The sequence below is a fragment of the Vulpes lagopus genome, chromosome X (genome assembly GCF_018345385.1).
Source record: "Vulpes lagopus strain Blue_001 chromosome X, ASM1834538v1, whole genome shotgun sequence".
NCBI classification, from domain to species: Eukaryota; Metazoa; Chordata; class Mammalia; order Carnivora; family Canidae; genus Vulpes; species Vulpes lagopus.
In genome coordinates, this window is record NC_054848.1 from 38,994,369 (window position 1) to 39,009,066 (window position 14,698).

The 14,698-nt window shown below is 35.0% G+C and overlaps 1 protein-coding gene across 8 annotated transcripts in view; it reads left to right on the forward strand.

The window, feature by feature from the left end:
- The window catches only part of KDM6A (lysine demethylase 6A), a 214,842-nt gene that overhangs the window by 103,497 nt on the left and 96,647 nt on the right, over positions 1-14,698 (forward strand). For all 8 annotated transcript variants that reach the window (XR_005985746.1, XM_041742245.1, XM_041742247.1 and 5 more), the window contains exon 6: positions 2,658-2,778. Coding sequence is in view for 7 of the 8 variants with exons in the window: in XM_041742245.1 (XP_041598179.1) it covers positions 2,658-2,778 (121 nt within the window). In the remaining variant the exon portion in view is untranslated. The remainder of the gene's footprint in view (positions 1-2,657; positions 2,779-14,698) is intronic.

A 14,698-nucleotide genomic window follows, 5' to 3' on the forward strand; every position in this document is an offset into this window, starting at 1 on the left:
CAGGGCTTGATCTCACAACCCTGAGATCACGAATTGAGCCAAATTCAAGAGTCAGACGTTTAACCAACTGTGTCACCCAGGTGCCCCTCATGGGCACTTTCAGTAGTCCTTAAGGAATAAATATAGGGTAGCCCAGACTAGTATGTTGGAACATGTGTTTTTGCATATAGATTAATTTTTTTTAATTCTCAGTGTGTTAACATATATAAAAAACTTGTTAAAATAAACCTGTTTCTTTTTTTATTTTTTAAAGATTTTATTTATTTATTCATGAGAGATACACAGAGAGAGGCGGAGACATAGGTAGAGGGAGAAGTAGGCTCCCTGTGGGAGCCCACTTCAGGACTGGAACCCAGACCCTAGGATCACACTCTGAGCCAAAGGCAGACTCTCAACTGCTGAGCCACCCAGGCGTTCCTAAACCTATGTTTCTTTGCACTTGTGTGACATTGTGAACTACTTGGATAAGATGTCTGCACCAAACGTACCTATGGAGTAAAACACATCTACAAATTTAGGGTTTAGAGGGAAGGCCGGAAATAGAAACTAAGAGTAGGAAATAATTTCTCCCAAGGGTTTGCTACTGACACTCTGTGTTCTCCTCACTGCTTCTTTCACATGCCCTTCCTTAGACAGTTTTTCTTTCTTAGTTTCTTCTTTCTCTTTTCTTCGCTGTCTTCCACTTCCCTTCTTTTTCGTTCATATTTTTGACTCAGGCCTGCCTGGATTTTTTATTGGCACGTGTGGACATCGCTTAGTTCTGAACATTCCACAAGAGAGTTTTCTGACCCATCTCATAAGTTAAGGTTCATTAGGATTTTATGAAGCATTATCCTCAATTTTTATTATTAGAGAATGTAACATGCTTAAAAATGTATAAATAGAAGTATACATCTTAACATGTTATTTGTAAGATAAACATCCATAACTATCATTTGGATCAAGAAATAAAAAATTGCTCTTAGCCGAAAAGCTTCCCCAAACCTCTGCATACCCTTTCTCAATTGTATCATGTTTTAATTGGCCTCATTTACACCTGTAGTTGTTCTCTTCCTAACCTTTTATATGCTAACCCCCAACCCCCAACAATTGCCTCTTTTATTAGTAGAAGGTGGTAGCACTAATCACGACCAGGAGACTAACAGAGGCTGCCCTGTACCTCCTCCTATTAGAAAGCTTTGAGAAAAGTACAAAGAGAGCCTCTTAACATGCAGATGAGTAACTTGAAGTCTGAGAAAAACAGAAAGCTGCCTTTGTATGAAAATGGTAATTTACACCAATTCTTTTCTGTCAGGTCTTTGACTCCCCTCTTCTACCTGTACGCATCAGATAATAAAACACATATACACCCACCCACTTAAAACGGTATCTAAAACATAGATCCCAGCCTTCTCTTCTGTAAGGAAGTAGTTTTACCTGATATAAAAGTATCTGATGCCAGGCCTGTTCTCACCCCTCATGATAAACATTACCCTTTGGAACCCTTAATTTTATAATAAACCTGTACATAGCCCCACATAGTTTTTTTGGGAAATAGATAATGCATAAATCAAAATAAAGTTACTTAAAAGGCATAGAGGGTATTGTGCTCTGTTTTGTGTTAACAGTATTTTCAACTTTTCATATAAAAGATTGACTTTTCTTTTGGAATTGTATAAGATTCTAAATAGCCACTTTTAAGATAAGTAGAGGCAGAGAATAGCTGATAAAAGCTTTGCAAAGAATATATTAGCTGGTACTTGGAATAAGTCTTAACTAAATACTGTGGAGAGATTTAAAATGATGCTCAACATATTGCTCTAGCTGGTGTTACAATTTTCAAAATTCAAAGTAGACATTTTTCCTTATGATTTTATTTTTTAGTAGGTAGTATATTTACATGATCAAATTAAGGTGTATAAAATACATATTCAGTGAAAATACATATTCAGTGAAAAGTGTTCCTTATGCTTGTATTTGCTCTACTGGTAATCAAGACCATTTATAAAAGATAAATTGTGAATTTGGGCCAAAAATAGACTGATAAACGAATGGAAAGTGATAGATGATAGAGAACCCAGAAACAGACTCATGTGAATATGGACCCTTGATTTAGGACAAAGTGGCACTGCAGAGCTGTGGCAAGGATGGTCTTTACTACAAATGATGCAGGGGATATTGGATATCTATATGGAAAAAATGAAATCTGACCTCAGACCATATAAAAAATAAGGTACATATGGATTATAAATCTAAATATGAAAGACAGTTTTAAAATGAAGACTTATTCCTACAGAATAGACTAGAAGCAAGATTAATCTCTCCTCTCTAAAAAACGAAGCTATCTGTCCCACCCTTCTTTCCCCTAGGAAGTTCCAGAAACAGTAAAAAATCAGTTATTTAAACTGAGAATTTTATTAAGCCATAAAGTATTATTTGAATAATTGATTATACATTCATCTGATCTTCCTTCTCCTGTTTTAAATTAGATGATATACATTCAATTATATAAAAGACCCTGGTACACTTCCAAGTCTTTTTTTTTTTTTTAATACATTCATGTAAAACACATTTTCTTTAAAACCGTATTACATAAAGCAGAAGTTAAACTGTGCTACCAAGCAAAAATTCATGCAAGTGTTAAAAAGTTAAGATATCTTATGTCTATATTCTTTCAGGGCAATTAAAGCATTTCAGGAGGTGCTTTATGTTGATCCCAGCTTTTGTCGAGCCAAGGAAATTCATTTACGACTTGGGCTTATGTTCAAAGTGAATACAGACTATGAGTCTAGTTTAAAGGTAGGTTATTGAGTTTTTTCCAAGATACAATGTTTCATTTTGTGCATTTTTTGGGGGGGATGGATTGTTGTTAAATATTAGAGCATTGAGAAATGTTGGAATTTATATTGGCACTTCAAAAGAAAATTTGAAAATTTAGGTGAAAGAACTGCTTTATCAGCTATGAACTGGAAGATACACAAAGTTGGGTTTCAGGGTACAAAGTAGTTATGATCCTAAGACATAGGTAACTGATGGTACCATTACACTTTTTTTTTTTTTTTTTTTTTAAGTTTTAATTGAAGTCTGTCATCAGGAAAAGAATGAATGTTTCAATCTCAGTTTGGACATCTAAATCAGTCCACTATAAATGATTGGCCACTATATAGGTCAGGTCCAGCTGCTTAATGGTGCTGTATCTGTGATCCCAACCTGGCCTATTTCTTTGCATGGGTCTCACTAGAATTCTGTCAACCTCTACCAGCAGGACACATCCCATATCTAAATTATTAAAAAAGTATTCTCTGCAAATCATTTGAATTGCTCATTCGTGAATATAAACATTGTTAGGAAAAGATAATATATTGTTGTTTAAATATTTTACTTTCAGTGGAAATTTGATATTTCTCAATTTTTTAATTGAGTTTCTTGTGCTGTCTATGCCATCACTTTAGGTCTTACTGGGCTTTTCATAGAAATAGTGTGTTCCTATACAGCAAAAGCATTGCTTTTTGAAGGACTAGGAGTTCTAGGAAAAAGTTTAAATTCTTGTGAATTTAAGACTATAATGGTTGCCATGTTCTAAGTCTCCACTGCAGATTATCTTAATCCTGAAATGGGGGTGGGAGGGAGATAAAGAATGATAAAGACTTTACAGTAGGTTGAATTTGAATTCACTAAGAAGGCACTACTGAAGATTTCTTTAAAGGTATATTTAATTGTTCTAGAGTTTTAAAGTAGACAATTATGCAACTACTGTTTCTATCTTTCATGAGTTTATAAAAAACAGTGTTGATATGAAAGAGTGATATATAACCAAAAACACTAAAACCAAGTAGATCGTGAAGTATTTCGATTACACAGTTGTCAAAGGTAAGTGCAGTTTGAGGAATTGGCGCGAAGGTAAAATTAGGTAATGTGGAGAGTGAAGGATGCCTGGAAATTACTAGATTTCCTCAAATGTAGAGCAGCATTTCTCAAACAGTTGACCCTTGAACAATGTGGGGGTTATGTGCCTCCTCCGCCCCCCCCCCCCCCAGTTGAAAACCTGCGTGTAACTACTAATAACCCACTGAAAGCCTCATCTATAACCTGGAGTTGCTTAACACATATATGTATCGTATGCTGTATTCTTACAATGAAGTAAGTTGGAGAAAAGAAAATGTTAAGAAAATCATAAGGAAGAGAAAATACATTTATGCAAAAATATATATATATAAGTGGGCCCATGGAGTTTCAAACCTGTGTTATTCAAGAGTCAACTGTATATACTATGGGATGTGAGTGGATTTGAAATGGAAAATAAGTTCAGATATGCCACCTTGAGTATTTTAACCTCCTCTTGGCCATTCACAGTATATATTAGCTAACAAAGATTCTTATTATGTCTAATATAAAGTGAACTTATTTGATCCCTTTATAATATTGTCATAATATGACTGTTCTGTTTGGCAGATATGTTTTTGATAGCAGTTTGGTAAATGTTGCTCTGGAAATATATTTGAGTGGAAAAAATAATCAGATAATGTCCCATATTATAGAATTTGGCTCTCTGAACATCAGTATAGTGGTGTCTTACATAATTCTGTGGATGCCAAGCTCTGCTTCCATGAAGGTGGCAATACTTAAAATCCTTTTTAATCAGGGGCAACAGTATTGGACAGTGTTCCATGATGAATTGGAAGTATTGCTGCTTACTCAGGTTCAATAGAGACTTCCTGTGTACAACTTTTGTTTGTTAGGCATAAAAAGGGTAACAAACCTTCAGGTCATAGCAATTGTAGCAAAAATGTTAAGTACAGTCTTGTTAAAATACTTCATGATCATCCTGATGTTTATTTCATTTGTGTGAACATAGATAAGAATTTTAGGAGTCCTTGCTATTTCTCTTCCCCGTAATGAGAAAGTTGCCTTTGATTTTTGTCTCATTTTGACATTGGTTTCTTTTAAGGCTTCTCTCTCTAGTATTCCCTGTTTTCAAAAGGAGAATTTTAGACATCATCATTTTTAGTCAAGGAGGAGGTATTTCAGTGTAGTACTCTAAGTGCTTAGCATTTAGTGCAAATGAAGATAGGAATCAGAAGGAATGATATGTCCCTCTCTCCTTAGGTGGCCTTCAGTTTTCCTAAAGTAGATTGGCTACTGAAACTTTTGTAGAAGCATATTTATTGGTATAGATGCTTCGGCCTTCATGCTCAGAAACTCCCAATTGAAGCTGATTAAAGTAACAATTAAAAATTGCTTGTATAATGTGAAATACAGCCTTCAAGATTGGTTGAGTCAGCCTATCCAAGGTTTCATCAAGGATTCCTTTTCTTCTCTGTTCTGTGTTGGCTTATTCTTAAGGCTGGTTGCTGGGTACAATCAAAGTGAAATGTAGAAAACCCTAAAAACCTCACCAAAAAACTATTAGAAGTAATACATGAATTCAGTAAAGTTACAGGATACAAAGTGAGATGATTCAGTTTTCATGTCTCATATAGAAAGAGAGTGGTACTATAGGTGCTTAGTATAGTGCTGGCGTATGATCAGTGCTTAGTAAATATCTGATCATAATGTCATAAAGGAGAAAGATCCTGACTTGCTGTTGATCCCTTCAAGAATACTTTTGGCATCTCATTGGCCAGAAATGGGCCATATGGCCATTCTCAGTTGATTCCTTATTAAAGATATGGTTGCTCTTAGGCCAGTTTTTGAGCAGGGCTCACTTCCCTAGATACACTGTTCCTATCTGATGGAGGAGTGAGGGGTTAGGTAAAAAGTATTTTGATGTCCATTAGAGATCAGGTCTTCAACTCATTTTGTTTCCCTCCCTTGAAGAGGAATATAATGTATGCAGGTTTTCAATGATAAAATGCAGTATACTTTCATAATAGATTTATTTTCACCTACACCTGAAATGGATTCCAGGACCTTCTGTTTTATTTATATCCCTGGTAAATAACTTTTTTACATTTTGGTAAAATGAATCTCCGAAACTGATTCATTCTGTATTGGTACTATGTAAACACCTCTCAGAGCAAGCAAATTTGGGTTTAAAATTAGATCCTGCCATATGACTAATTGTGTGACCTTGGGCAAAATGCCCAACTCTTCTTTTTGTTTTTTGTTTTTTTTTTGTTTTTTTTAAAGATTTTATTTATTCATTCATGAGAGACACACAGAGAGAGGCAAAGACATAAGCAGCGGGAGAATCAGGCTTGCTGTGGGGAGCCTGATGTGGGACTTGATCCCAGGACCCCCTGGATCATGCCCTGAGCTGAAGGCAAACGCTCAACCACTGAGCCACCCAGGTGCCCCGATTCCTAACTCTTCTGACCCTCCTTGTGTCTGTAGTTACTGGAGTAACTGTCCCCACTCTACAAGATTATTATAAACAATAAATTTATATACATGTACACATACATACATGCGCACACACATATATGTATATGAAAATATCTGGCAAGTTTTTTCAGCCTCCGTTTTTAGTTCTCAGTTTGTTGAATATATCTGAAGCTCCTCAGTTTGGGACCAGAATAGATATTATTTATGAAATCCATTTTCCCATCCTAGAATTAAATATTTTTATTTTTGCTACTGTGCCCATCATCAGAAATGTGAAGTTAATGCCCAGCTTATTTTTCCATTAGATTGGCCAATAAAGATTTATGCGTTTAGTGAATGGTGGAGGTACCACTTCTTAATTTATTAACTAGTTTAATAGTATTTGAACCAGAGTCCATTCCAAGATGACATTACTACATGGTATTTGTTGTTTTGTCTTCTCTGCTTCAGATAATATCTGCCCCCCAGGTAGGTTTGGTTGCCTCTTTAACACCATAGAATTAATTCAGAGTTTTATTTCATTACTTTTTAATGGTGTTAATGATAATTGCTTACATTTGTTATATATTTGAGGTGAAGTGTATGATCATTACTTCAATAAAAGTACTCTAATTTTGATAAATAATTTTATATCATGCCTCTAATTTTTTTTATAATAAATTTATTTTTTATTGGTGTTCAGTTTGCCAACCTACAGAATAACACCCAGTGCTCATCCCGTCAAGTGTCCCCCTCAGTGCCCGTCACCCATTCACCCCCACCCCCCGCCCTCCTCCCCTTCCACCACCCCTAGTTCGTTTCCCAGAGTTAGGAGTCTTTATGTTCTGCCTCCCTTTCTGATATTTCCCACACATTTCTTCTCCCTTCCCTTATATTCCCTTTCACTATTATTTATATTCCCCAAATGAATGAGAACATATAATGTTTGTCCTTCTCCGATTGACTTACTTCACTCAGCATAATACCCTCCAGTTCCATCCACGTTGAAGCAAATGGTGGGTATTTGTCATTTCTAACACATGCCTCTAATTTTTACATCCTGGTAGACTCTTAATTATTTCCCTCATGTGAAAGAAAGAAATGCAAAATAAGATGTAATAACACCCATATTCTTCAGTCAGTCAATGCTAGTGAATCTACTTAATTTAATGAAGATGATGTAGAAATTCTCCCTACTATTTATATATTTAAGTTTGCCTGGAATATGACAACATTGGAACTTTTTTGGATTTTAAAGGTAAAGAGTATGGCTTTTTAATTGGGCCTGTGGATAATTGGCTGGATACCAGTATAAGTTCCCTTATTATTTGGTATTTAAAGATGATAAGTGCTGATTTGAAGGGGTTAATAAGGAAGAGGAAGATGAGAATTGCAGGGACAATGTGAAGGAAATAGATTGAATTCAAATGAGACTTGGATGTTAGTTTGGCGTTATACCAAGTGCTTAGTGTTTCTTGAATAGATAAATGAAATGGAAGAGGCTATAAAATGATAAATGCATATCATAGGGTAGGCTGGAAAGATTGGGAAGGGGCAGAGAGGCTGGTTTTATTTATCACCTTTTAACAGAATTTTTTTTCTAGACAAACTGGCAGTGCATTTGTTTTCTCCAAACATTCCCATTCACCAGTTCATTCAGCTTGTCTCCCCTCTACTGTTATACACAGCATGAAACTACTGAGTGAAATACCATTTCCACTTGCTTTTTACCTTACTCTATTCCAGGAACTACTTCATTTCCAGGTGTCTGATTTGATCTTAGACCCTTTGTGGACTCTGGAGTTTTATTGTCATATTTTTTATGCCAAGATATTAAGGCAGAAGGAATAAGTAAAGGCACGAGGATATAGATTTCCTTTGAGAAACCACTTTTGGAATCTGCGAAAATCCCTCTTGTCTTTTATTATTTTATTTCTTAATGTAGAATATATAAATCATTGCATTTAATTAAGATACTGTGAACTCTATGTATTATAAATATACTTAGAATTTGAATTCTAGCTATTTAATTAATTTTAACTGTGCCTTAGGTTTCTAAAATATCTGTAATATTTCTTTGTTGAAGTTTTAACAGCGTATTCTTATTAGTTCAGTTGTCTGAAGATCATGAAAGTTGCTGTTATTTCTCCATGCCTGCCCCTGCCCTATTTAATACTTCATAGTGCTCAATAGCTTAACTCTTCCGGCTGGCATTTTAAAAATTTGAATTCTTTAAAATTTGTTTTATTTAGATATAATTGACATATGACATCGTCTAAGTTTAAAGTGTACAACATGTTGATTTGATACATTTATATATTGCAGTGTGATTTACCACTGTAGGGTTAGGTGGCACTTCTGTCTCATCACATAATTATCATTTCTTTTTTGTGGTGGGAACAATAAAGACCTAGTCTCTCAGCAGCTTTGAAGTTTATAATACAGTATTGTTGACTCTAATCTCTGTGCTATGCATTAGCTCTCTGGGACTTAGTTATCCACTAGTTCCAAGTTTGTGCCTTTAAACAGCATCTCCGTAATTCTCCCAGCAGCGTGGAACTCTGCTTCACCTGAATGTAATATCACTGTTCCTTTTGGCAAAGGATAGTTGTTACTGTTTACTTTGTCTTCTGTCCATTTTGTTCTGCTGCTTCCTTTTCCCTCTACTTTTCAACTTGTATTTTACCTTTTAATCTTTCCTAGATATTATTCTTTGATATGAGGTGATCTCCTAATTGGTATATCTTGCCACTTCATAATGCTCTCTCCACTTCACTCTGCTCAGTTTTGTTTTTCCATTTGATACTTATTTCTGCCCTTTGTTCTATTACATATATACTTTTAAGCTTGAAGTAGTTTAAACAACAGAAGTACTTCAGTTTCTCCAAAATGCATGTTTGAAAAGGATATGACTACTCATAGATGTGCAGTCACCATTCTTTGATACAAAGGAGTTAGGGTGAGTTCAGTTTTCTCTCCTTCAAATATATTTTAACTACAAGAAATCATTTCTAATCAAAATGTAATTGTTTTATGTTTACCCATAACAATTTAAATTCATGCTGTGAGTACTTGGTCTTCAAATGCAACTTTATGAAACATTCAGTGTATCCAATACCACATTTGAAAAAGAAGAAGTTATGTTCCAAAACAGCATTTTATTCCCTTTATAAAATATATATCATGTTCATCTTGAATTTGTTATTGGTGTAAATATCTGTCTTAATTTTGATGTAAAAACAAATCATACACTACTAGATTTAAAGAACTTGGGAAAGAAGTCATCCTCTATTCTGACCATTTGTGTACACAGATTAGACACATACTAGAACTGGTGTTTTAAAGTTTCTAGTTAATTGCATACCTGTACTTTCATAAAGTACAATAGAAATGAGTTGGGAGACTAGGTAGGACACTTACAGGAAAAAAGATGAGCAAGATCCATGGGATATTTGGGTTTTCAGTGGATAGATGGATGAGAAGTAATACATTCTATAGATTTTTTAAAAAATAAATGTTTTTAAAGATTTTTATTTATTTGAGAGAACACAAGTTGGCAGGGTGGGGGCGGGTGAAGGAAAGGGAGAAGCAGACTCTGCTGGATAGGGAGCCCGACTTGAGGCTCAATCTCAGCACCCTGGGATAATGACCTGAGCTCAAGGCATGCACTTAACTGACTGAGCCACCCAGGCCACTCCAGTTCTATAGATCTTAAGGAGTTAATTATTAACTGATTTATTGTGGGAATAGATTATTTATTTATTTATTGGCCTAATTCGTTTTTTTTTGTTAACTAAAGTAGGCAATAAAGAAAGTAGAAGGTTTTGGGATTGGGAGGTGGAAAGATCTGAGTAGTGATGAGTCCTTTGGGAGTATATTGAGTTGGAGGTACCTGAAGAGTATCAAATGTTGGATATAGACAGAAGTGTGGAGCCATAAAGAAGCGTTGTGAGAAGAAGATTTTGAACATCTTTAGTATACAGTGTCTTTTGTTTTACTTTTTTTGTTAAGGATATTTTTGGGAAACACCAGGTTGGAAACTGTTAGTTACTTGTGTGGAGTGGAGTTTCTCCTTAAATGTTGTAATAACCTTGTATTACAGAGAATCAGAAGAACTTGAGTTTGAGGGCTTTGAAAGAACCTCAATCAGATCAGCTTACCTAACAGTGTGACTCCTAAGCCCTATCAGAACCTTCTACTTTCAGTTCTGTATCTCATTTCAAAGAGCAAATCCTTGAAGTACCATCATATCCCAGGACATTTCCCTAGACTCATCCATTTATCATCGACTATTAGGTTTAGGAATGAAGTTGTTGGTTTTAATTAATACTTCTAGAATTGTGGCTCTCTTTAACAATGAAAAAAAAAATCACTTGACTTGCAAGAGTACATGACATTCCTTCCCATTTCTCACTTAAAATGGTCCATTGAAACTCTTTCATAAGGGCTGGGTGAAAATAACAAGTTGTTTCCTCAGGCTGAATGAAGTACCTCTTTTCTTTTTTTCTCATCTACATCTTTTGGATTTCGTTATGGAATTCTCTTTTAAGCTTCTAATAGAACATTAATTTAAGTGAGCCATGTATTCACTTGTAGATGCTTAGCCATAGCAGAATGCCTGGTGTTGCCAACATTTCATTCTTAAAAGGCTGTGTCTATCCTAATTGAATAGAGACAATAGTATCGACTACACACATCTTGTCTACATTGTCTGAAGTAAAGTTTGGGGGCAAGTACACAGTTTAAAAACTTAAAAATAGTGGCGTTTAACCCTGATTGTGCATTGGGATAACTTGTAGAAATTTTTTTTTCTGGTTTACAGGGTGTCAACCCCAGCCTTCCAAGTCAGAATATCCAAGGTTGGATCTGGAATCCAAACATTGCTCCAGATTTTAAAAACTTAAACACACATAATTTGTTAACCCCCCCCCCCCCCAAAAAAAAAAGAGTTGTATCATTCCTTGTATTCAGGATTGGGAATATAGTTGAAGGGTTCTCCAATTGAAAAGATTTGTGATACAGACTATACAGGTAGAAGTAAAACAATTTAAAGAGAAATAAAGTTTTGAAACCCGAGTTTTACATGTTAATTACATGAATATAGATTCTCCCCCTCCAGACAGAAATCAAGTTCCTTGGTCTATATAAAGGAAAATGCTATCAAGTTATTTTGAAATATGGAACAAGTCAAAAGCTTTTAAAACAAAAAGTGACTTTAGTAATAAAGATGTCAACAGAAATTGTTATGAATAGATCCTTTTTGTTAAATTGGACCAGAAGTGCTCTATAAAAAGAAAATCACCATAACATTAAAAAAACATGTTAGGTAAATCTTGCTTGGAAATTAATTTTCTGTAGAATGCTTTCTGCCTTGAGGTTTGTATGTAGTCTTTGAACTCAGAAGCCTCTACCATGTAGTAACTATTTCACATTGCAATAGTCAGTTCCCATACTACAGTATTTTCATGTGAGGTGCAGATGTTTCCTAGCTGCTTCTGTTGGTTGCAGGGATGGGTGCTGGATATTATACCATGGTATTTTCGGATCTTGGGGCTGATTATTGTAATTGATAGTCACTTATGCTGACTTATATATGTTAATAGAAACATCTATTTTGCATCTGGTTTAGATACGCGAAATAACTCTGAGGTCATTCGTCCCCACCCCAGTCCCTCATCGCTCTTCAGTTTACTGGAAATTGTACCATTGTTTTTCTTTATATGGGGTAGTTTTATATGGCTTTTCTTAGTTTCTTATATTTAGCAATTATTCTGTAAGTTCCTTTATTCTCACATGCGTGTTTTTGACTACGTACTCTGTTGCCAAGTAATTTTTCTGTATTGATGACGTGTTGTTTTTTTTTTTTTAAGATTTTACTTATTTATTCATGAGAGACACACACACACACACACACACAGAGAAAGAGGCAGAAACACAGGCAGAGGGAGAAGCAGGCTCCATGCAGGGAGCCTGACATGGACTGGATCCTGGGTCTCCAGGATCATGCCCCGGGCTGAAGGTGGCACTAAACCGCTGAGCCCCCTGGGCTGCCCGATGTTGTGGTTTGAAATGATACATCAGTGCCTTCATTGGTGCTTTTAAGATTGACTAATACTTACATAAAACTGTTCAGAATTGCTTCTGCCAGGTTTCATGGCAGAACCTTGCATATTGATAGATGAAATACAGTCTAGACAATTCAAATTATACATCTCTCTGTTCTCTGTGAGATATCATGGTAATAGTAAAGCTAAAATACCGCCATCTTGAAGACTTCCTCTTTGCAGGTCAGTTTGTATGCTTTGATGATTCAGTTAGAAAAGGTCTGTCTTCTCTCCGTATGCTGACAGAATAGGCTAGACTCAGAAATGTAGTATAATCTGAATGTGTGCCTACTGCTGCTATTTTTGTCCAGGGGAAGGCAATTGGTTATAATGCATGCTTTGCTTTCATAGTGCTCACTTTTTATTTTCTTTATTGAGGTACAGTTGACATACAATGTGTTATATTAGATCCAGGTATACAAGTACTCTATAAAATAGTCTGGTTTCTTTTGCTGTGGTAGCAGACTCCAGGAATGTTTGAGTATATATACAATCCGCTTAGTTCAAGGGAGAATAAAAGCAGTTCTTTGCTGCTTTGTTTTGTTTTAATAAAAGCAGTTCTTAAAGTGTTCAGATGTTGGATGTTTTTTTCACTTAGCTGTGACAAATAAACTTTCACTTTTGTTTTGTTGACTATTGTATTCCTAGTGCCTGCATTGTCTTAAAGGCATTATAGATACTTGACAAATATTTGTTGAGTGGATTTAATATTTAAGGGTCATACTTTGTTAGTAGTTTGCCCATTCAGAATATTACAGCCCTTAAAATTTAAAGAGTACTGCAGATGTAGGCTAGCCTAATTATGCTTGCACATAACAGACATTTGTGAAGGAATATGATAGCTACTGTTTTCATACCAAACGATGCTTTCTAATCTATCTTAAAGTAAAACACTGGGTAGCTGACGTTAGTTTATTTTTGTTAATTGAGGGTTCTAGTCGACCAAGTGCAGTTTTGTTCATTCCACGTTGAAATATAGTCCTGAAGGCTTGCTAATGATTATTTTTCTTGATAAGAAAGCTTTTTGAGTTTCTATCTAGAAGTTGTCATTATGCATATCAATTTTCAGTTTGTCCAGTAGTTATAAAAAAATACAACTATTTAGATACTTAGATTGTGGATAAGAATGAGCTTATTGTGGTCAGTTTTTAAAACTGGATTTATACTTTGGCTGTTAATTACTTTTAGTGCTAAAATCTTGTAGGGACTCAGAAAATTTGAATATACATATATGGAAATATTTTTTTAGAAAAGTTCAAGGAGGTTTTTTTTTTTTTTAATTGTAAGAATTTTATACCAACTCTAGTACTTGTTTTTCTTTCTTAGGTTTAATGTTGATAAAGTAGATGTCAAATGTTACCTAGTGTTCTGTTTTTTTTTTTCCTTTAATTTGTTAAAAGATTTTTATTTATTTATTCATGAGAGATGCAGAGAAAGAGGCAGAGACATAGGCAGAGGGAGAAGCAGGCTCCATGCAGGGAGCCTGATGCGGAACTTGATCCTGGGGCTCTAGGATCACTCCCTGGGCTAAAGACAGGCGCTAAACCGCTGAGCCACCCAGGCATCCCTGTTATCTAGTCGTCGTCGTCGTCTTCTTCTTCCTTCTTCCTTCTTCCTTCTTCTTCTTCCTTCTTCTTCCTTCTTCTTTCTTCATCTTCCTTCATCTAGTGTTCTTGATCGTGATTTATGTTCTTAGAAATTAGTGTTATTCATTGAATATTAACATGTATTTTTGGACAGGCTGATATGTTATTTGAAGTGGATATTGTAAACTATTAGTGGTTTAATATTCCCTACACATATAATAAATAGTTGTACTGTTTCTGCATTCCTAAAAAGATAATGATATTTCAAAGAGAAACTTGAGTACAGGCTATTTGATGCATTCTTGGTAGTATTTCAAATAGTTCTAAAGGCACCAAATACAATGATTATTAGGCTATTTGAGGCATTCTTGGTAGTATTTCAAATAATTCTAAAGGCACCAAATACAATGATTATTGAAGAATCAGTAAGGGTAGATAGTTTTACCCTTTATTATCATAGTATTTTGTTTCTAAAGTTTATGTCTTATTTTGAGATAAGCAGTGGTATTCTGACATTAATACCATTGAACTTTTACTTTCAGTTTTTTAAATAATAAACTATTTAAACTCCTCTATAACTGGTACTATTTACTTGAAGACTTTCTGAAGCTTTTTTTATATAAACAAAATTATACATAAGATAACTTCATAAAGTTAATTCTCCATTCTCGGCTGTCTCAAGAAAGTAACCCAGCAGCCTGTCTGTCATCAACAGTAAATGTACAA